The sequence below is a fragment of the Jaculus jaculus genome, chromosome 15, assembly GCF_020740685.1.
Source record: "Jaculus jaculus isolate mJacJac1 chromosome 15, mJacJac1.mat.Y.cur, whole genome shotgun sequence".
Lineage (NCBI taxonomy): Eukaryota > Metazoa > Chordata > Mammalia > Rodentia > Dipodidae > Jaculus > Jaculus jaculus.
The window spans coordinates 32,185,506-32,211,509 of record NC_059116.1 but is presented as its reverse complement, the minus strand read 5'-3'; the positions used below and the strand labels follow the sequence as shown (position 1 = coordinate 32,211,509).

Genomic DNA, 26,004 nt, shown 5'->3' with positions numbered 1-26,004 from the left:
TAAGCCATCTCTCCAGCCCAATAATTCTTTTTTAATCATAAGGGTATCATAGAGGTTGGGAAATAACCTAGAAAATCTCCCAATATATTCCATATAAAAATTTCTGATGCCATGAAAGAGAAAGACACATATATCTTTCTAGTGTTTATGTCTCTTCCTTTCTTCCTTCTCTTCCATTCCCTTCTCTTCCTTTCCCTTCCCTTCCCTTCCCTTCCCTTCCCTTCCCTTCCCTTCCCTTCCCTTCCCTTCCCTTCCCTTCCCTTCCCTTCCCTTCTTTTCCCTTCCCTTCCCTTTCCTTTTCTCCCCTTCCCTTCTCTTCCCTTTTCTCCCCTCCCCTCCCCTCACTTCCCTTTCCTTCCATTTGGTTTTCTTTCCTTCCTTCCTTCCTTCCTTCCTTCCTTCCTTCCTTCCTTCCTTCCTTCCTTCCTTCCTTCCTCCCTCCCTTCCTTCCTTCCTTCCTTCCTTTTTTAATTCCTTTCTCTTTCTTTGTTTCTCCCTTCTATATGGCATTTAAAATTATTTTTAAATGAATGCACAGAATAATGGCTTTATTATAACATTTTCATACATGTATGCCATTATACTTTTCTCATATTCACCTCCTATAATAACTAATAACTTGCTCTTTTTCCCACTCCCTACTCCTGCTGGTCTCCTTCCTCTCCCAAACAGTCCCCTCATCTGACAAATCCCTTTCTTAAATCATAGGTGCTCCAACTTTCTCTCTTTCTATTTGATAACATTTTTGTGGAGGCTCCACCAGACCTTGCCATGCATTACTGTCAGTGGCCACTACCGTTTAGCCCATGACTTGTATTTTTCCCCTCAGTTCTCGAAGGGGTAGGGAATTTCCTCCATTGTACTCTGGTAATAAAATTAGGATAGCTGAGAGGAATACTGTTGGGAAATAATTGTGTTAATCACCTGGGAATCATTAGAGTTAAGATCTTACTAACAGGATGAAGGCAACTTGGAAGAAATTTGTTTTCTGAATCAAGGACCAAAATATCATTTTTATTCTCATGCAGCTTTTGTTATTTGGTCTTTGGAATAAGGTAGATACAAAGGACAGAGTCTTCCATTAAGGAAAAAGTTTGTAGCCGTTGCCTTCTCACTGCTGGGACAAAACACCTGAGAAGAAGCAGCTCATAGAAGGAAAGAGTTTATTTCCTACTTTAGTTTCAAGGGGAGGTTTCATCATGGTGGGGGAAGTGTGGCAGGAGCAGACAGTTGCTTATCACATCTCCACAGCAGCAGGGAGGAAGGACAGTGAGTTCTGAACACCAGGTGGAGATGGGCTAATAAACCACATGACCCACACTCAGTGTTACACCTTCTCCAGCAAGGTTCCAGCAACTGGGGACTAAGTAGAAGGCTTACCCACAAACACTTGAGGCGATGGACAGTATTTTACATTCAAACACCACAGCATTTTTATTTTTATCTCTGTATAGTCATTGTACATATTGTATATATTCTCTGTGTATATTCACTGTACATAGTACTATATTTCATGAAGACAATTTCTTTCATGTTCATCATGAACTTTGATCATATTTTCCCCCACACATTTGCTTTTCTCCTTCTTTCCCTTTCCCTTTCTGCTAGTGTCCTTCCTTCCAGAGCTTCCCTTCTACAATCCTGTCATAAAGATGCCTTTATATAGTTTTGTACAAAACCTAGGATCCACAAATGAGAGAAATCATGAGATATTTATGTTTTTGAGTCTGTCTTATTTCACTTAGACAAGGTTTTTCTATGAAGCACAAGGCTGATCTCAGACTTATTATGGAGACCCAGACTGGTCTTGAACTCACTATATAGCCCAGGTTGTCATTTTCTTTTCTTTAGCTCCCAGTGTTATGACTGTAGGCCTATACCACCACACCTGGCTAAACACAATTTCTTAAATATCTTGTCATATGCAAAAAGAATCCAGTAATTTTTCACAAAAAGGGAAAACAGAATAAGTTTTCACAGTCTGATTGCTACATTTTATAATATAGGATAAAGTCTTACATTTTTGGTTCATGTAGGTACAATTAAGCTTTTTAACTATTCCTTAGTTTGGAGAACTAAGACTCTGGAACATGATTTTGTTCATGCATTGCTCATCAGATTTCTCAATAATTATGCTTTCTTGTTCTATTACTGTTTTTATTTATATATAATAACAGAGTAGTCACTTGTTTATTATAGTAAAAATGGAAATGCAATTTCATCAAGACACAATGAGATTCTGCTGAAATGAGAATGTGTCTCAGGTTTGTATTGTTTTATCTCTAGATTCAATCTGACACAGCACAAAACTACACAATTTACTATTCTATCAGAGGGCCTGGAGTAGATAAAGAACCTCTAAACTTGTTTTATGTGGAAAGAGATACTGGAAACCTGTTCTGCACTGGCCCAGTAGATCGAGAGCAGTATGAATCTTTTGAGGTAAAGTCTGAAGTTTGTGTTTTGTTAGTAATTACTGAGCTGTGCCATTTTATGCCCCATTCTCAGTTCATTTACTTTTATTTTCTGAGTTTGTCATTGGTACTCTGACTATATGGTTAATAACGCATCATCAACATCAAGCACAAGCATATTTTCTTTAGTTAGTTGTCAGAAAAGACATGTGAGCTTTTTTGTGATGAAGAGATTCCACAGAAATTAACCAAGGCTTATAAGCTCCATGAACCTATACCTTGAAATAGAAGCACTTAACAAAGCCCTTAACAAATGTCATTCATTCTTTCAATCATCTTGTTAATTCCCATGGTGGAATGTGGGTTCATATGTGAGAATCTGAATTTATGATATTTTGATTTCCAAACAGGACCTTGTTACCTTCCTTCATTTATTGTTAAATATTTTTACATCTATTTTAGATGAATTAATTATTCAGTCTGGGGATCAAACTAGCAGTGTAAACATGCAAGTCTTGAATTAAGTCTAGAATTACCACAGCATACTTTCTAAGTACCCATAATCTCCTGTTCTTTCAATGATTATTGCTATGAATAAAAATTAGAAATGAAATTCACACTATAAAATTGATTTATGCATTATATTTCATACAAAATATGTAGCTATCATTTGATTTATTTCTAACTTTTGCTTTTTAAATTAAAAAAGTCTTAAGAAATGACACAAACCATTTGTATGCCTAACGCCCTAACTAACAGAAAATACGATACTATACAGTTAATTCTACCAGAAGAGTTTGTAAGGTTCTAAATTATGAAAGGTCCAAAAGTTGCATTTAAAATACATACATCTGAAATCATTAAACAAAATAAAGTACTCATGACTTTTATTTGAAAAATAATAGCAGTGACAACAATAATAATGATGATACTATGCTCATGAAAAACATACAGTGATGACGAGGAAATTAAAAATATATGTGCCATTTTAGTAGGTGAATTTAAGCATATTTTAGTATACCATGACATCAGCAACCTCTTTGGTATCCATGTAAAGTTGACATCCCAAAATAGTAACAAGTGGTAAGACAAACACTGCCATCCTGAGCTGTGTGCAAATGAACGCCAAAGAAAGTTTGAGCCGCATTTTATTTTAAAGGGATTATTTTGGGGACTCAGGGCATAGGGCAATGGTAGATTGTGCACTTCACATGTAAGAAGCCCAGAAAGCCAAAGATATTATTTTAATTTAGTTGCTTTAATTATTTAATTTAATAATTATTTTAATTATTTCCCCTTGTTTCTCTCTCCTCACAGCTAACTGCCTTTGCAACAACCCCAGACGGGTACACACCCGAATATCCACTGCCCCTCCTTATTAAAATAGAAGATGAAAATGACAACTACCCAATTTTCACAGAGACAACGTACAGTTTTACGGTCTTTGAAAACTGCAAAGTTGGTGAGTAGCGACCTAAACGATGCGTGGCAGGATAACAGTGTTTCTGCTTATAATTCCATTTGGCCACTGGCAACCAGCACAGTGTGGTGGCGGCAGGAACAGGGACAGCGGGTGGAGGCTTATTCTGTCTCTTGCTACTTTTGTATTTGCCTATTTATACAGTGGGCTCTTGAAATCCCAGATCGCTATGAAGACTGGTGAAGCATAGTACCACGGAATTAGCAGCAGTCACTTAGCCTTCCTCCAGGAGGGAAACTCATGCTTCGAAGAGAGTGTGCTCTAGAAAAGAAAGCCTTTGGCATTCGGAGACTTAGTCTTGAAAATATCTACTTAGTTTCTACATTGACCCATGAGTGACAGGATTCTGGCCCTAATCAAAAGAGTCCTTGAGAGCAATACAAGTATTTCCTCAGTCTTGTGAGTCTCAGCCCATTTTAGCCAGAAGTCTGAGCTAGTAATTTTCACAGAAAGTGGCCTTCTCTGTTAATTGAAGTACAGACTTGCAAATAGAAAAAGGCTAAAGAACAGTTATATTTTTTTCAGTTGAGAAATACAAATTTCACAGTGTTTATAAAGTCATTCATTAAAATGCAATAAAAGTGGGCATGAACAACAAATTAAAAATTAGTAGAACATGAGCATTTTATATATATATATATTTGGTTTTTCAAGGAAGGGAGGGTCTCACATTATCCCAGATTGACCTGGAATTCACTGTATAGTCTCAGGGTAGCCTCAAACTCATGACAATCCTCCTACCTCTGCCTCCCAAGTGCACCACTACACCTGGCTATTTTTTTTTCAAGATTTATTTTTATTTATTAAAGACAGAGAGAGAAAGAGAGAGAGAGAGAGAGAGATGGAGAGTGAGAATGGGTGCTCCAGGGCCTCTAGCCACTGCAGGCGAACTGCAGACACATGCGCCACGATGTGTATCCGGCTAACGTGGGAGCTGGAGGATAGAACCTGGGTCCTCAGGTTTCACACGCACACTCCTTAACCGCTAAGCCATCTCTCCAGTCCGAACACGGGCATTCTAAAAGGAAGGGATGCTTTGTGGAGACGTCTGTAAGAAGTGAAAGTCATGATCTCGATCTATAATAAAGTGGACGTTGAAAGAAACTCATCCCTCTGTAGGTTCTTCCGTGGGGCAGGTATGTGCAACCGACAAGGACGAACCCGACACGATGCACACACGTCTGAGGTACACCATCCTGGAGCAGTCCCCTTCTCCGCCCACTCTGTTCACTATGCATCCAGCTACAGGCATCATCACCACCACGTCTTCCCAGCTTGACAGAGAGGTAACAAACGCTAACAGACTCTCGCATGGCTGCTTGTCAACACAGGCACATTACCCCTGACCTAAAAAAAACATGGTCTGAAATCTTCCAACTTCTGAAATTTGAGCAAAAATATGATGCCGTAAGTGGAAAATTCCTCACTTGGCCTCATGGACAGGTCTTAGTCTCAACATAGGCATGGGGCATGGCTGGGGAGGTGGCTCAGTGGGTAAACTGTTCATGGCACAAGCGTTAGTAATCCCAGTTTCAGGGATTGCAGGATCCGTGGGGTGTGCTGGCAGGGCTGTTCTTTCCAACCGTGTAAACTCTGGGTTCACTGAAGGCACCTATCTTCTCTGGTAAGAAGGAGAGTTATCAAGTAAGACACCTGATGGCAACTTCTGGAGTGCACGTGCGCCCACCCACACACATGCCATACAAACACACCCACGAAGCAAACATGGCAAAAGGAGCCTATAAAACCACCTTCAAACATTGCATGCACTGATCAAGTGAAGCAGAGTTTGTGTTTAGATTATAACCAAGGCAAGTTACCGTATATATAAAAGTGTTCTAAAATCTGGGAATCTGAAACTGAAAACATTTCTGATCCCCAAGCATTTTAGAAGATGCTCAGCTTATGCCCATACATATCTTTGGGTCACCTGTACACATGTTTTGGAAATGTATGGTATCAATTAAGCTTTAGGAATTTATTATTTTAAGTATATTAGTGGGTGTCTTTACATGGTTTTGTAGAATGCAAAATTGGAACTATTAGTTCTTTTCTGAGTTTTTATCTTTCATGAAATCAAATATTCTCATATAAATGTACTTATAGTGTTAAATATAGTCAAATATGAAGAGCTAAACTTTCAGATATATGCAAAAGTTTGTTACCAACCAAATCATCTGTCTGTGTAGCCTCTTCTTCAACAGTCTAGTCTCATTTATGCTCTTCCTGTGATGTAGATAAAAACAAAGTCTGTACATCTTGTACCTTTGGGTTCCCATTTCTTACAAGTGCTAGGAAGCGTTATTCAGATGTCTCCAAAGTGCCTAAGATGCATGATCCCTAAACTTTCACTTCTCTCCTTCTAAACAAGCTTTCTCTTCATGTTTTCCAGTTAAAATGACCTTGGTAAGTGCCTCCCTTACTAATAAATTTTCTGTTATCATCTTAGTCATGCTGTCTCTTACCTTATAGATCAAGATGCTTTTCCAAACAATGTTGACAGTACTCTGGAGATAACGTTTGTGCCTTTTTTCCCTGTGGCCACCCTAACTTGTCATTTATTTACCTGTCTATTCAACTGTTCTAGCCACAAGCAAGTGTTTAGCATCTGAATTCTTACAGCCATTCATCTGTCCTGCTTGTAATCGATACTCTTTAGTTTTATAGCAATATGTGGTTATCTGGCATTTCTTTGATGCTTCAAACTTGTCAAATTTATTTTTTCTTATCTTTCTATCTCAGTTGAGAGCAGTAGTCCTCAAAATGTTTGGTTTCAGGACATATTTACATTGTTTTCTGTTATTTAGGATTCCATTTTTTTATTTATGGGGTTATATTTATGGGTGTTTATGACATTAGTATTTAAACAGAAGAAACTTTAAAATATGTATTAACTCATTTAATATAACATTAAATGAAGTACATATTAATATAGATAGGCTTTAAATAAAAACAAGTAGTTTTCAAAATAATAATTTATGGAAAGTTACTAGGCATTATTTTAAATCTTCCCAATATGTGGCTTAATGCAAGAAAAATAGATTTTGCATGCAATTTTGCATTGTCTATTATAATATACGATTTTGGCTAAAATGAATAAAAGTGTATAAAAAGTGTACATGAAAGAAACTCTGACATGCATAAAAAGAGTATTTTAGAAAAGAGTATTTTGATAGTAATTTCATATTATACTGCACTAAAAGTTAAATTTAACAAGTGATGGTGGCCTCATTATTATTATTATTATAATCAGGACTCTGAAACCTTGTTAATGAACTTTGGTACATTATGTTGAAATCCACTTGTAGACCCATCTATAATGTCATAATAGATGTCTTGTGATATATATATTTTATAACTTCCTACACTGATTATTTGGAAAATGTTGGCTCACTAAACTCTATAGATCTCCCAAAGAATGACCCATCATTTAATAATATCAAAGAAATCACTTTTCACTTTTGTTATTATCTTAGTGGTTGACTGAAATGACCCAAAACTCCAGCTTTTGCATGAAAACTTCTGTTTATCATTAGTGACAAATAATTGTTTTCCGTTAAGTGATTTGACTGTCTTCTGTGTTATCTAGCCTGGATAACCAGCTGTATATAGATGCCAAGGGGATCATAAGTAATAAAAATAATAAACCAAAGAAATACAAACTTCTAAGTCAAATCTTTTCTTTTTAATTTTTTATTTATTTATTTGAGAGTGACAGACACAGAGAGAAAGACAGATAGAGGGAGAGAGAGAGAGAGAGAGAGAATGGGCGTGCCAGGGCTTCCAGCCTCTGCAAACGAACTCCAGACACGTGTGCCCCCTTGTGCATCTGGCTAACATGGGACCTGGGGAACTGAGCCTCGAACCGGGGTCCTTAGGCTTCACAGGCAAGTGGTTAACCGCTAAGCCATCTCTCCAGCCCCTAAGTCAAATCTTTTAAAGTTACACCAGAGAAAGAATCCATTGAAAACAATACTGGTCCCCTTGAGGAATGTGTCAAGTATTAAGTGGTGAGATAGCCTCAGTTGCTTCATTCACACATTGGCATTTCTCTTCCAAATGAATATATCACAAGTCAATATTTATTTATTTATTTGCTATTTATTTTTCATTTTCTTTTCAAGGTAGGGTTTCACTTGAGCCCAGGCTGACCTGAAACTCACTCCGTCTAGGTCAGGCTAGACTTGAACTTACAGCAATCCTCCAACCTCTGCCTTCCTAATGCTGGGACTAAAAAGTGTGTGTCATCTTGCCTGGAATAAATCAGTATTTTATTTCAATAAATCACCATTCACTACACCATGAAAAACAGGAATTGTTTCCCAAATATATTGCAGTATGAAGTTTAAAAAATTTTAAACTGGAATATTGAAAAATTTTTAAGTCTACACATATGACAGGTTATAAGGAAGGAGTAAATCAGGAAAGTTAGTTGCAAAATGCATAAGGTTAGAAACTTTGATTTTATTGTTACTGCATGAAAACAAGAAAGTTCAGCAAATAAACTATGGGAAGATGATGGCTTTAGAAGAGGGACTATTCTATGGAGAAGGCTAGGATAGATTTTCACATAGGGTTTTGTCACAGAGATGAATTAGTAAGACAGGATCTCACTACAATCACTTTATAGAAGACTACTCCCAGGTAAAGAGGGATTCACCTGTGCTTAAGATTGTGTTCATTACTTTTGGAGCTGAGAACAGAATCCAAGTTTCTCCAGTCTCTATGCGAAAGACATCATTGCTGTTTCAGTCCTTGTCACTTCTGATAAATGAGCCCACAATGGGGGAAAATTGTTTTCTAAAAGTAGTGATGAGCCTTCAACATCTGATGGATGGTGGCTTTAAAACTGACCTTCTATTTCCTATGGAAAATTTAAAAAAATTCATAACCCCAAACCTTTGTATTCATAGTAAATTAATGATCTTTTCATAAATGTAATTTTTTAAAATCTATCCCTTATTCACAGGTAGTCATTTTATTTTATTGTTTCGTTTCACAATGTCTGAGTCACTGCTATGTATGATTTGAATATAACATTGTACTTTGGTTTGGGGATATGAAGAATTCAAGTAATTGGCATTCAATTTTAAGTGCACTTAGGAATGCAATGCTTCTTTCTTTTGAAAAATAGTGAAACCAATTGACTGTGAGTTGATAGCACCTTACATTTGAGAAAGGACTTCATTTTCATAAGTTGATTGAAAATGGCTGGTGTGAGGAAACCCTTCTGGACATAAATGCTATGAAATTTAACAATGTGCCTGTACATTACTAGTGTTAAAAACTCTATGTAGTATGAAAGTTGATGTTTAATTTACCATATGGCTGCCTTCATCCAATAATTACATCTTTCTTTGCTTCTAGTTAATTGAGACATATGTGTTGAAAATAAAGGTGCAAGACATGGACGGTCAATTTTTTGGTTTGCAGACAACTGCAACTTGTATCATTACTATTGGAGATGTGAATGACAACTTGCCAACATTTACTCGTACTTCGGTAAGTGTGTGATGTGCGCAACTGCAAAATGCATACATCTCCTGCTGAGGAGATGACACGAGAAGTTAAGAGCACTTGTCCTCTGAAGGACAAAGGCCTTGGGCTGGACACTGCTGTGTTTCGCTTGTCAGAATCTACACCAGAAAGCAGGGAGTGGACATGCAGACACACCTGTAACCACCGTCATGGGGAAGGGATGGGAGTGGGAACAAGAGGCTCACGCACTGAGGGATAGCAGATCTGGGTTGAGGGAGAGACTCCATCTCAAGAAAAGAACAAGAGGATGAGTGATAAGAGGAAACCAGATATTCTTCTCTGACCTCATATATGTGCATGAGGCAGGCACACACATGTGCATAGAACAAACATTACACCCACCACCCCACGTCTCCATGCCTGGCTTCATAGAAGCACTCACAATAGCAGAACAGTAGTTTGGTGTTAAAGTCAGGAGAACATAACACTTCGGATATTGGAAGAATGGGGCTCACTTCACATGGTGGCCCATTTTGGTGAATTAATCCAACTCTGTGTGTCTCTTTTATTATGTTAGTACGTGACATCTGTGGAAGAAAATACAGTTGATGTGGAAATCTTACGGGTCACTGTTCAGGATAAAGATTTGGTTAATACTCCTAATTGGAGAGCTAATTATACCATTCTAACGGGTAATGAAAATGGAAACTTTAAAATTGTGACTGATCCCCAAACCAATGAAGGAGTTCTGTGTGTAGTTAAGGTAAGAATTGATTCATGAATTGGTTATTTGTAATGTGTAGTGCAGAATGTCATAGAGCAGCACACGAGGACATATGAGATATTCTAGTAAATGTAGGAATGAAATAGATAATACTAGTAAATACACCATTTATATATATATATAAAATATGTGGTATAATGAACACATCACTTTTGCTAACCCTTTATAAAGACATGATTTAAAAAATATGTATATATATTTTTTATTTTCAACAAACAGGTGGGGGGTGAGAGTGACAATGAGCACTCCAGAGCCTCCAGCCACTGCAAATGAATTCCAGATGCATGTACCATTTTGTGTATCTGGCTTTATGTGGGTGCTAGGGAACTGAATCTATGGCATCAGCCTTTCCAGGCAAGAGCCTTAACCACTGAGCCATTTCTCCAGTCTACAGGCCTGAGTTTTAAGAAATCATGCATCTGTGTTCAGTTCTTATAGTATAGACTGTGTTCTGAAAGTAACATCTGTTAACAATTCAAAAACTAGCACAGCTTTGATGTGATGGATAAAGCCAACCTTTCTAGACTCTTCTTTCTGGGTTAGGGAACCCCCTCCAATTTACTGGATTTCCCAGGTGAGTTCTACCTGGTCAGAGCTTCAGAGAAGGTATATGTAAGTCCACTTCTCTGTATCCAGTATACGGTACATGCTAACACATTCAGGTTCAGACATGTAACTTACACATTCTGAGATGAAACCATTTCTTGGATTTCTTTCTAATGCTATTTTTTTCATGTGAGATGAACTCTCTGCTAAATTAGGAGCCAGAGTTATCTCATAAAGTAGTTGGAGCTACTCTGAACTTAGACGAAGACATAGATTAATTTGGCTGTCTTTAGTACATGTTTCTGTCATGGGTCTATAAGGATTTTCTTTTGTATATATTCTGCAGGAGTATAGATTCAAAATGATAAGACTGTTTTCCGTATAATGATGCGGTTTGTGGGTTAATTTCTGTTTCGAACCAGCAAAGAGAAACCTGTTTTCCCTTCACTCCCCTTCTGCTTCCATCCTAAGGAGAAAAGTTATTCTTGCAAAGTCTAAGCGTGAAAAAAAATGCTGCCATCCATTCTCCTTGCACTACAAATCAGGTGAAATAAAACAAATTCTTCCATTAAAATTAGTACATCTACTTTGTAAAGGAAGGAATTTGGATGGAATATATTTTTTATTAAAAAAGTATATGTTTAAACTTTCTATCTTCTTCCTCCTTAGAATCATTTAATAAAATTTGACTGAGTTTTCTTGCCCCAAACGAGGTGTGAATAATTTTATTTAGCTCAAGAATATAAGAAAACCTGTCATAAAAGTAGCAATCCAGTAAGTGAAAAGCTCCCACGATGTGGATACACGGGGGGATCTTGTGTGTAAGCATAAAAGTGACTGCATTGACTGCTTACTGAACTCTTTATCAGTTTCTGTGGTAGTGCCTGCATTATTCAGTTGAGGGCTGAGGAGGCAGATGTCTTAGTAGTTAAAGGCACTGTCATGCAAAGCCTAATGGACTGGGTTTGATTCCCTAGTAGCCATGCAAAATTAGATGCACGAAGTGGCTCATGCATCTTGAGTTCATTTGCAATGGCAGGAGCCTCTAGTGCACCCATACTCTCTCACTGTCTCAAATAAATAAATAAAAATACTCAAAAAATATTCACTTGAGGTTTCTTTTTTTCCAAGTTGAGATTTTTTTCTCAGTTGAACAGTTGAAAGTTTTTTTTTTTTTTTTTTCTGTTTGTTTTGTTTTGGCCAGCTTCAATCAACACGGGATGAAAGATTTTTTCCCCTTATCACTGTCATCACAGTCTTAGGCATACGTTTAATATTCTTAAGACTATTCCCAACCCAGTTCTTACATTATTATAAATTTAGCAAGTCCTATGTGTCATTAACTGCCAACTTTTAAATTATTTTCAACATTTTTTAATTTTTTTTTACATTTTCCTACATACATTTTATACTTTGATCATATGTCCCCACATTTCCTTCCCTTATCCCCCTTCTTCTCACCATACTTCTTATCACTTTCCAGTGACTATGCCAAGGGAAAGAATGACTCACCCTCCCCTGACCACCTTTAACTTTCAACATGTTTTTGTAGCCACTGGATTATGAAGAAAGACAACAGGTGACTCTGCAAATCGGTGTGGTGAATGAAGCACCATATACCAGGGAGGTGACTTCCAGATCAGCCATGAGCACTGCCACAGTGACTGTCACTGTGAAAAATCAGGACGAAGGGCCTGTGTGCATACCTCCAGCACAAACGGTTCGAATTAAAGAAAATGCACCACTGGGAACAAGAAGCAATGGGTACAAAGCCTATGACCCAGAAACCAGAAGCAGCAGTGGCATAAGGTATCTGTCATTCCCTTATCGCTCCTTGTAGGTTTACTAGAAAAATCGATAGCTTATGGAGCTATCATCATTATAACTTGGCTTGTGATACATTTTGGAATTTTAATTCATCATTGTTGACAGGTATAGGAAATTAAATGATCCAAGAGGGTGGGTCACCGTTGAAGAAAATTCAGGATCAATCACAATTTTCCGAAACCTGGATAGAGAGGCTGAGACCTTGAGAAATGGTATATATAATATTACAGTCCTTGCATCAGATTCAGGTAATAAATTTGTTTCTAAGTCACCTACATACATGTTCCACTGTATTCTTTTTTAAAAAAATCTTTCAGTGCATACCCGTGAGCTATATATCTAGCCCAATCACATATACTTATCAAGCTGTGCATGCATTCTCATTGCTTATTTTTCCCTAATATAACATATAGAGTAACTGAGAACTTTGTTATCATTTAATAACCCATGTCTTCTTTCTAATATAATCTTTGTATGAGATATACCTGTAAAATCATTTAGACTATGAAACAATATGATAATATATTAATATTACTCATTAAAAGTTGAGAAAATTAGAAAAATTAGCTTCAGTTTACTCATTTCTCTTACCATCATTGTAACTTTTGTCAGGAGAGCTTATAAGAAGGAGAATATACATAGAATCACATTATTGTGTACCTCGGAATAACATTTTTTACAGGAAATGAACAGTACAATTGAGGGCTAGACTTCTAATTAAAGATATTATGCAAAAATAATTCATACTCATGATAATATAACATCAGATAAACGAAGCATGAGTCAAATAAAGACAAAATCATATTTTAGGTGTCTTGTAAAACTGAGAGAAATAAAGACATTGATTACATAAGACCCATTTGGTACATAATATATATATAGATATATATGTATTTATTATGTCATATATGGTCAGGTGTGTTGGAACATACCTATAAGTTCTAGAATTTGGAGGTTAGCTGTAGAATCAGTTCAGAATCAATCTTGGCTACATAAAACAAAAATAAATAATTAATTAAAATGGTCTATTTGAACTTTGTGCCTTTGTATATAAACATAAATCATTATCTCTAACTTGCAAAATTAAAGTGTAGAGGTGATTTTGGTATTACATCTCTGTCTAAGTTAATTCTGGAGTACTTGAAGAGTTAATCTCCTTAAATATTGCTCCTCCACTGTTATGCTCTTTTTCTTAATCCTATTTATATTAATGATACTATTTTATGTCTACTGAGACTTGAGCTTCATTTTTATCATTATTTTTGTTTAAGTAATTGCCATTCTTTATGTCTTTGAAGGTCTTAAATCTATCTGTTTTCAAAGACATCTTCCATGGAGTTAATTAGTTTCTTGAATAACCATTTTGTTGGTTTTTCCTTAGACTCTTTAAGTGTTCTGCTAATATTAAAGGGGACGTGTTTGGTTTGCCTTTTGCCTTTGTTTTTCTCCCTTCACTTTGCCTCATCTTAGTTGGCAGTCTTTTGCTCCCTGGGCATCCTTCTTTGTCATCCATGATTCAGAACCACATCTTGTCCTGGTGGACAGTTCTTACGACAGCACTGGACCTGCCCAGGCCCAGCTGCTGAGCCACAGGGACCCAGGCCGAGGCTAGGGTTGCCAGGCTCTTCACTGGTCCTCTCTTTCCTGGCTTGGCAGCCTTTATCAAACACAGCCCGGGCAAAAATTGGTGGTGCAGGTTTCTTCTTCTCCACCTCTAGCGCCCAAGGCCTCCTTAATAAACAGAAAGAAGAAGTAGCTATGAGATGGGACTGGTAGCTTTGAGGTCAGCTCTAAACTTCGTAACTGCATTGCTTATTCACGCCCTGGGCCCTTGACTGAAGTTGTGACTGCCTCAGGGTCCCTGATGCCTTCTGTAGAGCAGTTATCCAGCTTTGCTTAATATGTAGGTCAGTTAATTGTGAAGGTTATGCCCATAGTGATAAGCTCAGTTTGCAAGTGATTTCCTACATTTGGAGTTCTTCCACTTTCGAGAATGTCCATGTACTGATTTGTTTAAAGATTACAAATCTATACCTTCTATGTTCAATTTCCCTGATCTAGCACTTTACGTCTTCAAGTGTGAACTTTCTCTCTCCCTCCTTATTCCCCTTCCCTCTCTCTCTTCTAGCTGCCTAGTCTACTTTCCAAATGTCTGAAGCCCTTTTCTTGTGTCAACTCCCACTTTCAGCCTTCTCTTTCATATTTCCAGACCATAAGCACATGTGGCATATTTTCCTACCTCCTCAAATTTGTTTACATTTAAGCCCTTATTTACACTTTCTTCCTCCCCCCCCCCCTTTTTTTTCGAGGTAGGGTCTCACTGTAGCCCAGGCTGACCTGGAATACACTATGGAGTGTCAGGGTGGCCTTGAACTCACGGCAATCCTCCTACCTCTGCCTCCCAAGTGCTGGGATTAAAGGCATGCACCACCACACACAGCTTCCTTTCCCTTCTTAAAGATTACATAAACCACCTCTCTAACACGTCTCTGCCTATTGTGTGAGGACTTGAATAGATGAGTACATCCAGATAGTAGCTCTTACCTCTACAATCCATTTGGAAGTAATACGGTTTCTCTCTTAACATTCCTTGAACCATAGCTCATGGTTGTATTTGTCACTGTAACTTGCACATTGTAAGTGCTTAATAAATGCAGGTTTGCTAATTGTCAAGGTATGATCTTCTAGTGAAAATTCATGCCATGAAAATGTGTTTTGTTGTGGTGTCTCTAGCTGGGAGAAGTTGCACTGGCACCCTGGGTATTATACTGGAAGACGTCAATGACAATGGCCCATTCATAACCAGGCAGACAGTGGTGATTTGCAAGACTACCATGTCCTCTGCAGAGATTGTTGCTGTAGACCCTGATGAGCCTGTAAATGGCCCGCCATTTGAGTTTAGAGTGGAGAGTTCTGACCCAGAAGTGCGGAGAATGTGGAGGCTGAGCAGAATCAATGGTATGTGTTTTTCCATTTTACCAGCAACAACTTTAAAATATTTTTTCTTGATAAGGTGAAATGTAATTTGCTCTCTGGGGACCACTCATGAAGAAGGAATTTGGTGGGAAGGAGGGTGAATGAGGAGGACTTGGGCTTCCTTACAGTTTGATGAAATGGAAGAGTAATTTGCTGTGTGGGGACCACTTGTGAAGAAAGTATTTGGGGGGAAGGAGGGTAAATGGGATGGGTAGTAGACCTCTTCACAGATTGCCTCTTTAAGCTTTTAAAGGATTCCCTTAGGTGTTTCTTGAATTCTTACTCCCACTCAAATGGCCATCTGCATGGATGTTTTGCAATAATACTGCCCTTGGCTATAGGGGAGTCTCTATCTGTTGTAGGATAGGTCCCCAAGAAGTGGACTCTGTCTATCTTAGGCAGCATGTTTCTGAAATAATTTGTTTGGGATCAATAACTATGAAAGGAAGGGAAGCAGTATTGGGCAAAAGAGGTCCCACATCAGTCTTTTGCTCTTTCTTGTGGCTTCGTCAGTGGATATTGGTGGGCCCAAAAGGACAGCAGCTTAGGCAAGAGGTAAGCCCACTGAAGGTGCTGATACTCTCCCAAACAGCTGGGGCCATGAGTCCTCCATTTCTGGAGGATTTGCATCTGCAACAGTGTGCACTACCCCATTGCTTCTCTCTGCCACCATATTGATAACTCACCACTTTGTGTTTACTGTGGTCTTCTTGGGAATCTCCCTCAACATGATCCCTAGTTGACGATCCCAAGTTGGCCTTTGTCCATTCTTACCTTTGCATGACCCACTACACCAGCTCCTAACTCTTCAGCATATCCCTTGTCTCCTGTCCACACTGCCCATACACCGTGAAGTCATGACCTAGGAGCTTTGTGAACTCAGGAACCTGAGTCAAGGCTGGGGAAATGGGTCAGTGAGTACAGTGCTATTGTACAAGCATGAGGACCTGAGTTTGGATCCCTGGTATCCAAATAAAATGCTGACATGGTAGCACATACCTATAGCCCCAGCACTGGGAAGGTGGAGGGAGGGGAATCTCTGGGACTCACTGACTAGTTAGTCTAGCTGAATTGATCAGCTCTAGGCTTAGTGAGAAACCCTGCCTCAAAGAATATGGTGGAGAACAACTGACGAAGACACCTGATGTCGTACACTGGCTCCCACGTGCACACACACATATGAACTCCCACACATTCTTGTACCCACCCAGAAAGAGGTATACATACACACATCCACATCCACACACTCACAAACTACACATACATCTGACAACCCTCCCCCCTCAAAAAAAAAAAACAAAAACCTCGGTCAGTTCTAGGGTTTTGTTTGAGTTGTTCCTGTGGGCTTCATGATTTTTGTCCAATGCTTCAGTTTCTTATGACAAATGAGAAAGATGGCTGTAGGTAATGTGAGGGTAGAGTGGGAAACTACAGCAAGGGCCAGGTAAGTCAAGGCACTTAGTTTTGAACTCTGTGACTGTAATGATTTTTAGTTTTGTAAACAATATTTTGGTATGTGTAGGTGGGGAGAGAGACACAGAGAGAACCAGAGGTGTTTTCAATTATATGTTCTTAATAAGAATTAAGCTTACTTTTAGATTTTTGTCCTTAATTATTTGATGTTCATATTTTAATTTAAATAGTATTGATAGGAAAATGTAATTTTAAAAAGTGCCTTAATATCTAAATAAAACTTTATCAGCAAAGAGTTGGTCAAAACCTTTGGCAGTTTTGTTGTTGTTTTTTAAGTACAAGGGATTGGATCCAGAGTCTTGCACATGCTGGACCCACATTCTACCAATAAGCTACACCCCAGCTTAGTGTCAAATACTAGATCCACCAGTTATTACACAATTCTGACAGGGACATTTATTCTCTTTGAGCATAATTTTAACCATGTGTAAAATGGGATTACTTCTGGCAGTAAATGAGATAATGAATGAAATAGACCATGGCTCATTGTTACTTCTTACACAATACACTTAAAAGGTTAATCATGGTTTCTCTTAAATCCTGATTCAGTGCCCTTTTCCCCTAGGGATTCAAATTCACATTCAGAGTTTTAAACACAATATGGAACACTAAACATCTTATTTTCCATGCTTTATTTTTATTTATTTATTAGAGACAGAGAGAGGGATAGAGAGAGAGAATGAGCACACCAGGGCCTCTAGCCACTGCAAATGAACTCCAGATACATGTGCCACCATGTGTATTTGGCTTACATGGGACCTGGAGAATCAATCCTGTGTCCTGAGTCTTTGTGGACATGCACCTTAACCTCTAAGCCATCTATCCAGCCCAATATGGAACATTAAAATGTTCCCTTGGACTGTTAAGTAATAGAGCAACTATTCTCTGGCTTGTGGCATTCTACATTGAGAATCATGTCACATCTTTCACTCTGAGACCAAGATTGGCACTTGATCTGGATGTTTTCTACATTTGATCCAAAAACGGCATCAAAATTAAAAAAAGGCAGTTGGCCCCAGTGTCTGTTTAGGAACATGAGATGCAATTCCGACAATGTGACTTATATAATATGCCAATATATTTATGATTCTAAACCATCAGAATCATCTTAGGATGATAAATCACAAGTATTTTTGCTTCTTTGGTAAAATATATGAAAGCAAATTGTACCACCCAGAATTTCAAATATATAATTCTGATGAATCATGTAAAGGGACATATATACTAACTAACTGGTTAAATGATTATTTTAAAAATATGTTAAAAGAAACCTCTTAATCTACTTGATATGGTAGAAAAGATTCCTAAACGAACTGACAAAATATATTATTAAAAGATCCAAATGATTTTAATAGTTATACATTGTAGTAATTCCTTTTCTTGTTGCTATGACAAAATACCTGCATACAACTTAGGGGAAGAAGGGTTTACTTTGACTCAGAATTTGAGGAACGGTTCATCATGGAGGCTTCAGGAAGATGGCTAGAGTGTGAAGTGGCTCGTCCTTGCTCTCTTCTGTTTATTCAGCCTTGGACTCCAGCCCATGGAATGGTGCAACTCACATTCAACTTCAGATCAACTTCTCTGGACTCACCCACCCAGACATACACAGAGGAGTATCTGCTAGGTGATACCAGATCTAGTCAGGCTGACAATCAATATTAACTGTCACATGCAGCATAGACAGGATTGAACACATAACATCTTCACTGTGAGCAAGGTGTGGTGGCACACACCTTTAATCCCAGAAGTAGGAGGATCATTGTGAGTTTGAGGCCACTACATAGTGATTTCCAGGTGAGCCTGGGCTAGAGCAAGACCCTACCTAGAAAAACCAAATATAAATGAATAAATAAATATCTTCATAATGGATGGAGGTTAGAACTATAGTGTAATCAGTTACAGTTTTCTAGCAGCTGTGCCAATCCATCAGAAAAGTCCATTTGCAGTGAAATATGACTATCTGATAACTAGTGATCCATGGCTAGGAGACACCCATGACTTTGTAATATCTGGTTTTATCTATCTATTTATTTACTTTCTTATTTCAGATACAGCAGCACGTCTTTACTATCAGAACGACCCTTCATTTGGATCCTACAGAGTTCCTATCCGAGTTACAGATAGGCTTGGTCTGTCTACGCTCACCTCACTGAATGTCATCATATGTGACTGCATTACGGAAAGTGACTGCACAACCCGCTCAGGAGAAAGGACAGGCAACGCAGAAGTAAGACTCGGACCATGGGCAATCCTTGCAATACTCCTGGGCATTGCTTTGCTATTTTGTAAGTCCTTTCTTAAGTTTAAATCAAATATTCAAATTAGCTTTCAAGACACATTCTAAGAGTCAATGTTATTTACTTATCTATAGTTCACCACCTGTACATAGTTGTATTTCTATTTAACACATGAACATACTTAACATATATTTTAAATGCACTTATGTATATGTAATACTGTCTTCTGAGCATGTCATGCAATTCAGTATAGAAAAATAATGTTTGTCACATGTAATCATGTTTATATGCTCTAGAAAGATGTATTCTAAAACACACTCTTTGATTTATGGCTTATGTATGTTAATCATTGTAAGTGTATAGCTCCACATTCTTTTATGATTGACTTAAATGAACTACTTCCTTTCTTCCTTCCTCTAGGTATCCTATTTACATTAGTCTGTGGGGTTTCCAGGGCAACCAAACAACTGAAAGTGCTTCCTGATGACTTAGCTCAGCAGAACCTAATTGTGTCAAACACTGAAGCCCCAGGAGATGACAAACTGGTAAGTCTGCCTGTCTTTCCAGATCATGTGGAGAGGATGAATGAGTCTAAAAGGCTTACTCCTTCTAAAATGATCTTTACTGACCAAAGTTTTTTTTTTTTTTTTTTTTTTTTTGCACTCGGGTAACTTATATAAAATATCACCCATTCCACAGTTTGGTTCCCATGGTGATGTGTGGCATTTCAATTTGATCATATAGTGCCTGCCATGATTATTTTCTACTTCATATGTTTCATGGTTTTAGTGTTAAGCCTACTTTTTTTGTACTCACTTAAACTGCCATTTCTGCTTTCAAATGTTTCATTTAATTACTCTCAGGTCAGTCCCTTTTCCAACAACAGCAATTAAATCTCTATAGACTTTGATCATGGTGGGAAGAAGTTTAATGGAGTCCTCCTGGCTGTGATGTGGTTTAGAAAGAAGCCTGGGGCTGAATACTGGAAACAGCAAGTGGAGGGGCCGCATTGCTCTGGCACTTTCTAGCCCCAAAGGTGGAGGAAGAACCAGTCATTAACCTGCAGAAAGAATAACAGGATCAGAGCAGGGAAGACTAAAGAAGCAAGAACATGGTGGTGTCTGGGAAGACACTGAGAAAGATAAGACTTCACTTATACTGCCATGCCCAAAACATGATAGAAAATTAGTGGCCAAAGCTCTGCTGCTCTCCATACTCCTCCTGCCTGTGTTTACATAGGCTGAGAGGACTTGTCTTTTTATAGAAACTATGTTTTAGTTTAGTTGAAGGAAACTAAATTAGGCACTGAATAATAAAAAATAAAAACCTCGCTGATATTTCTGCTTGAGTCAGATAAAGGGTGATGGATTTAAACAAAGGGAATAAATACACATGACATAATAGTGCTGGCTTTTGAGATGAGAAATGCTGGGGGACTGAAACAGAAGTTGCAATGTATTCCAAGAAGTGTTTTATTTTATGTGTATGGTTTATGTATGTGTTTGTATGTATGTGGACACATGTATGTGAGTGTGTGCCCATACCTGTGGAAGCCAGAAGTTGATACCAGGTGATTTCTTCCATTATTCTCCACCATATCTCTTGAGACAGGGTATCTCATTGCACCTGGTGCACACTAATCTCAATAGACTAATTAGCCAGCAAGTCCTAGGGATCCTTCTGACTCTGCTTCTCCAGTGCTAGGATTACAGGGACATGTGGTCACACCCAGCTTTATACATGAATGCTAAGGATCTGATTTCAGGTTTTCACACTTGTGAGGTAAACACTTTACCAGCTGAGTCATATCTCCAATCCCCTAAGAAGATTCTAAAGATGAAATCTACATTAAGTGTTTTGAATTGTTCCCAGTTGCCAAACACTGGCATCTGCAATCTACTAATTGTGATTGACACCACATCCAATGCAGGGAATGGACTGGATACAGAGGATTGACAAGACAGATTCATTCCCTTCTTCTAAAAGCCCTTCTTCTCTGCCGAGAGCAAATACAGGCACGATCTGCCTGCGACTCATCTTTTGTGTAATCATCTTGTTCCTCGCTGAATCTGACCAGTGTGCATCATTCTCCTTGCAGTATTCCACAAATGGCTTTACCACCCACACTGTGGGCACGTCTGGTCAGGGAATTGGTGCCACTTTGGGACAAGGAGTCAAAAACGGAGGCCAAGAGACCATTGAAATGGTAAAAGGAGGACATCAGACCTTGGACACCTGCCATGGGCCCGGCTATCATCACCACACCATGGATCCCTGCAGGGGAGGACATGTGGAAACTGACAACTACAGATTCACTTACTCCGAGTGGCACAATTTCACTCAGCCCCGACTTGGTGAAGTGAGTTTCCCTTGATGTCCCAGAAGCCTATTTGGTTGACTTAAAATTTTACAAATGATTCCAAGTTAGCGTTTATAGACTGCTACCATCAATTAATTATAAATCTACTTGTTGGAAAGTTATTATGTTTTCCTTAATTTGGATTTAGTTATGTTCAGATTTAAGTGGTCATTTACTTTTTCACATGTTTTGCTTGGTTTGGGTTACTCTTAGGGAAATAAGATGTGATGCTTATTCTCATGACCTATGTGCTACTATGTCCCATCTGAAAACTTGTATCTTAGCAAATATATATATAATAATATATATATAATATATATATGTAGTAACTGGAGTTATATGAGGACATATACTTGGAAGTATATGTTACATAAGGCAAGAGTAGTGTGCTGCACCCAATGTCTATCTGGAAAGAACTGAGTCCACATTAATGTGGGTTCAGTTCACTGTGTGCATTTTCACTCCTAGCCATCATTTTGGAAGAGGAAAGCAATGGCCTCTTAAAATGAACACTTTCCAACTTGCAATCAGGAGCAGCTATTAGGAGCATGTTAATGGTGGATTTATAGTGTGATTTTTTTGATTCAGACCAATCATGTGCATTTTTTACATGTAGGAATCCATTAGAGGACACACTCTGATTAAAAATTAAACAATGAAAGGTAAATCAAAGCCATTCTTTTTATGTTAGTAAGTTTTGGTGCTTAAAATAATAATAATAAAATGTGTTGTGTTCTTTCCCCTGGCAGAAGGTCCATCTGTGTGATCAGGATGATGTTCATAAACACGCCCAAGACTATGTCCTTCCATTCAACTATGAAGGGAGAGGCTCAGTGGCTGGCTCTGTGGGTTGCTGCAGTGATCGGCCAGAAGAAGATGGACTTGAATTTTTGGATCACTTGGAGCCCAAATTTAGGACATTAGCAGAAGTGTGTGCAAAGAGATGAACACATTCCAATAAGTCAGTGGAAACCAGTGGATTTGTTCCCTTTTCCTCTTCTCTCTTTAGTTATAATCCAGGATTTAAAAAAGAAATATAGAAGACGTCAGGTTCTGAACAGTTTTCTCTTCCATTTGCAGAATCTCTTTGGCTAACTGAACATTTACAGAGGAATTCTGTAAACAAGTACACACTTCGTGATTTCTGCATAGGCTTTAGTTATTTGTCTTTTACCTAAATAGATCTACAGATAGAAATAGATGGAAAATTTAAGTAAACTTGCATTATTGTTTACATTTGTACATTGACAACAGCCAACTTATAAAGTAATAAAATTTAATTAATTCAAGTGCATTCAGGCTACTTGAAGTATAGCCTGATGGAGTACTACTGAGCACGTTGTCTCTGGTTCACTGTTTGTTTGTGTGGTGCTGGAAACTTGTTTTCCCAAATGTTTTAAACTGTGTATTATAACATCTTGCTCTCAGTTTATTCTTGTTGCATGACCTTTCTTCATGTTTCAGAGGAAGATTTGTAAACAGGTCTTGACTGTTACTGGAATTCAAACTTTTTACATTTTACTCTATGTTGAATTCTGCACTAAATCACATTTTTTTCTCTGTGCCTACTTTGTCAGTGAAATTTTAGTTTCCAAACTGCTTTCTGAATGTATTTTTTACTCTCATAAGTTGTCTTTGAAATGCCAGATAGTTAACCACCATCCCCTCTTTTTTCTTTCTGGAATATGTCTACTCAGATTGAAGAATTCAGTATTCTTAAAAGTTGTCTTTCTTTCCTCCTTTTATAAAGTTAATTATTCTTCCTTTGTGTTATGTAAGCACATGTTTTTCTGTTGTTCTTGACATCAGCGCAACATTAACTGTATTGCTGTGGGTGTCTTGGTGGTTACTTCCATCTGTCCTCAGCAGAGAATATTAATTTTGCCTTTGAGAACCATTTCTTGAATTTATTAGAAGCAACATTCCAAGTTACAAAAAAGAAATGGTATGTTAGAATTGGGATTTGGATATTTAGTGTGGAAGAGCTCTTTTATAGTTCCAATCTTTAATTCAAGAACACCATTTGTCAGTGAAAGTAGTGATGGTGTTTGAAATGAGCTTGTCAACATCTGGATCTTGAAACCTCTCTAGGGTAAGATTTTATCTTATCTAGGATAAAATTTTAGATGAGATGGCTAGTCACATTTTTGTGCTTGTAAATTAGTTTAAAAACACATTGTGATTACACTTTTTAGCAAATACAGAAATTGGCCAAACTTTTGTGATTTAAACAAAAGTAAAATTAATAGCAAATCAAATTCCAGGCCAGACTTTACAGCCTATTTCACAGTCAGTGAATTATTCATGTGTGCTAGCCATGTGGACATTCTTGACACATTTCTTAGGTTGAAATTGTTGAGTATGTCTGTCTCAAATTCACAAGGTCAACTTATGACAATTATTTTTTTTCAGAACTAGCCATGGGTAAGTTTTTGATAACCAGACATCCTTTCAATATTGTTACTGCTCAGCCAAAAATGTAATTCCTCAGAGTTGTTGTTAATAAATTGTATACAGAATTATTTGTGTGCTACTAGTGGTGATAAAGTAAATTAAATGGCTTTCATTGTGTGTGTTATGTGGTAGGCGTGTGGTGTGTGTATGCTATGTGATATGTGGTGTGTGTGTGTTATGTGTTACGTGTGTGGTATGTGGTGGTGGTGGTAGTGGGGTGTGTGTGTTTGTGTGGTATATGCAGATGCATGGAGGCCAGAGAAGGACATTGGGTGCATTCTGATACTCTGCTTCCATTTTGTTTCCTTAAGATAGAATGTCTCACTGAAACTGGAGCTCATGCTGTGTTTTCAGCTCTCATAGCTGACCTGTGAGCCCCACAGATCCTTTTCACCCTGCCCAAGTCAGTGCTTATGTTACATGTATGTGAGGCCACATTCAGGTTTTTTTTTTTTTTTTTAAATGACAACAGCGAATTCAATAGGGAAGGTTTCTTTTTTTTTTAATTTTTTTTTTGTTCATTATTTATTTATTTATTTGAGAGCGACAGACATAGAGAGAAAGACAGATAGAGGGAGAGAGAGAATGGGCGTGCCAGGGCTTCCAGCCTCTGCAAACGAACTCCAGACGCGTGCACCCCCTTGTGCATCTGGCTAACGTGGGACCTGGGGAACCGAGCCTCGAACCGGGGTTCTTAGGCTTCACAGGCAAGCGCTTAACCGCTAAGCCATCTCTCCAGCCCCACATCCAGGTTTTAATGTGTGTGCAGGGGAATTGAATTCAGGTCCTTGTGCTTGTGCTACAAGCATTCTTATCCACTCAGCCATCTCCCTAGCTCTTTAAACATCTTTTAACATGAGTTTGTTAATCTAGGTTCTAACATGAGTTTAGGGATTATAATGTGGAGCATTGAGTTTCTTTCCAAGATAGCTGTTATTTTTATTTATTTATTTATTTGAGAGCAACAGACAGAGAGAAAGAGGCAGATAGAAAGAGAGAGAGAGAATGGGCGCTCCAGGGCCTCCAGCCACTGCAGACGAACTCCAGATGCATGCGCCCCCTTGTGCATCTGGCTCATGTGGGTCCTGGGGAATCAAGCCTTGTACCAGCGTCCTAAGGCTTCATAGGCAAGTGTTTAACTGCTAAGCCATCTCTCCAGCCCAATAGCTGTTATTTTTAAGAATTGAATTGGATTCAGAAAGACAATACTTTTTTTCTGTTGAGACCAGCTTTCATGTAACTGAGGATGGCCATGAACTTCCTTTCGTAAATCTTTGTGTGTGTGTGTATGCATCTGTTCCATGGAGTACTTGTGGAAATCAGAGAGCATAGAGCAACCTCGGCTGTCAGTTCCAATCTTTCACCTTGTTTGAGGCAGGGGTCTCTTATTCACTGCCTTGTATGCCAGGCCAGCTGTCCCACCAGCTTCCCGTAGTTCTCGTGTCTCCCCTTCTCATTTCATTATAAGCATGCTAGAATTACAGGTACCCAGGGTACTACTGCATCTGGGGCTACACGGGTTATGGGGACCTGAACCAAGGTCCTCATGCTTGTGCAGCAAGCGCTCCTACTCTCTGAGCCATCTCCCAAGCACTGGCCTTGACTTTCTGATCCTCCTGCCTTTACATTCTGAGTCTTGGGATTACAAGTGTGAACCAACGCACACCAATGCCTGATTTTAAATAACCCATTTTTGGTTAAAAATCAATTGATAAAATAGGATAATAGCAAAACCTTTTTTAGAAAGACATAGTTTTAAATGTATGTTTATTATGAATATTCCTCTTCCTAATGATCACAGGAGGGCTAGGTCTCATATATACCATTGTTCAAAGTGTGTTTTGTAAATACTGCTGAAGCTTGTACACAGGTTTGTCTAGTTTGTAATATGAAAACACCAGGTTCAAAATGGAGAGAAGGCAAAGCATCATTTTCTTAAAGAGACCATACTTCTGGAGCTCTGTGAGCATTTC

The 26,004-nt window shown here is 38.3% G+C and overlaps 1 protein-coding gene across 4 annotated transcripts in view; it reads left to right on the top strand.

Annotated features, from left to right (window-relative positions):
- Positions 1-24,155, top strand: part of Dsc2 (desmocollin 2) — a 36,754-nt gene extending 12,599 nt beyond the window's left edge. For 3 of the 4 annotated variants that reach the window (XM_045135090.1, XM_045135089.1, XM_045135092.1), the window contains 12 exons: positions 2,287-2,442; positions 3,732-3,876; positions 5,014-5,180; positions 9,262-9,396; positions 9,950-10,135; positions 12,255-12,511; positions 12,635-12,777; positions 15,263-15,487; positions 19,030-19,266; positions 19,639-19,763; positions 21,317-21,577; positions 22,327-24,155. In XM_045135090.1, the coding sequence (XP_044991025.1) occupies positions 2,287-2,442; positions 3,732-3,876; positions 5,014-5,180; positions 9,262-9,396; positions 9,950-10,135; positions 12,255-12,511; positions 12,635-12,777; positions 15,263-15,487; positions 19,030-19,266; positions 19,639-19,763; positions 21,317-21,577; positions 22,327-22,524 (2,235 nt within the window). In that variant the 3' untranslated portion in view covers positions 22,525-24,155. Of the gene's footprint in view, positions 1-2,286; positions 2,443-3,731; positions 3,877-5,013; positions 5,181-9,261; positions 9,397-9,949; positions 10,136-12,254; positions 12,512-12,634; positions 12,778-15,262; positions 15,488-19,029; positions 19,267-19,638; positions 19,764-21,316; positions 21,578-22,193; positions 22,240-22,326 lie in introns of all 4 variants that reach the window. The other variant, XM_045135091.1, reaches the window with a different exon arrangement.
- The last annotated feature ends 1,849 nt before the right edge of the window (positions 24,156-26,004 follow it).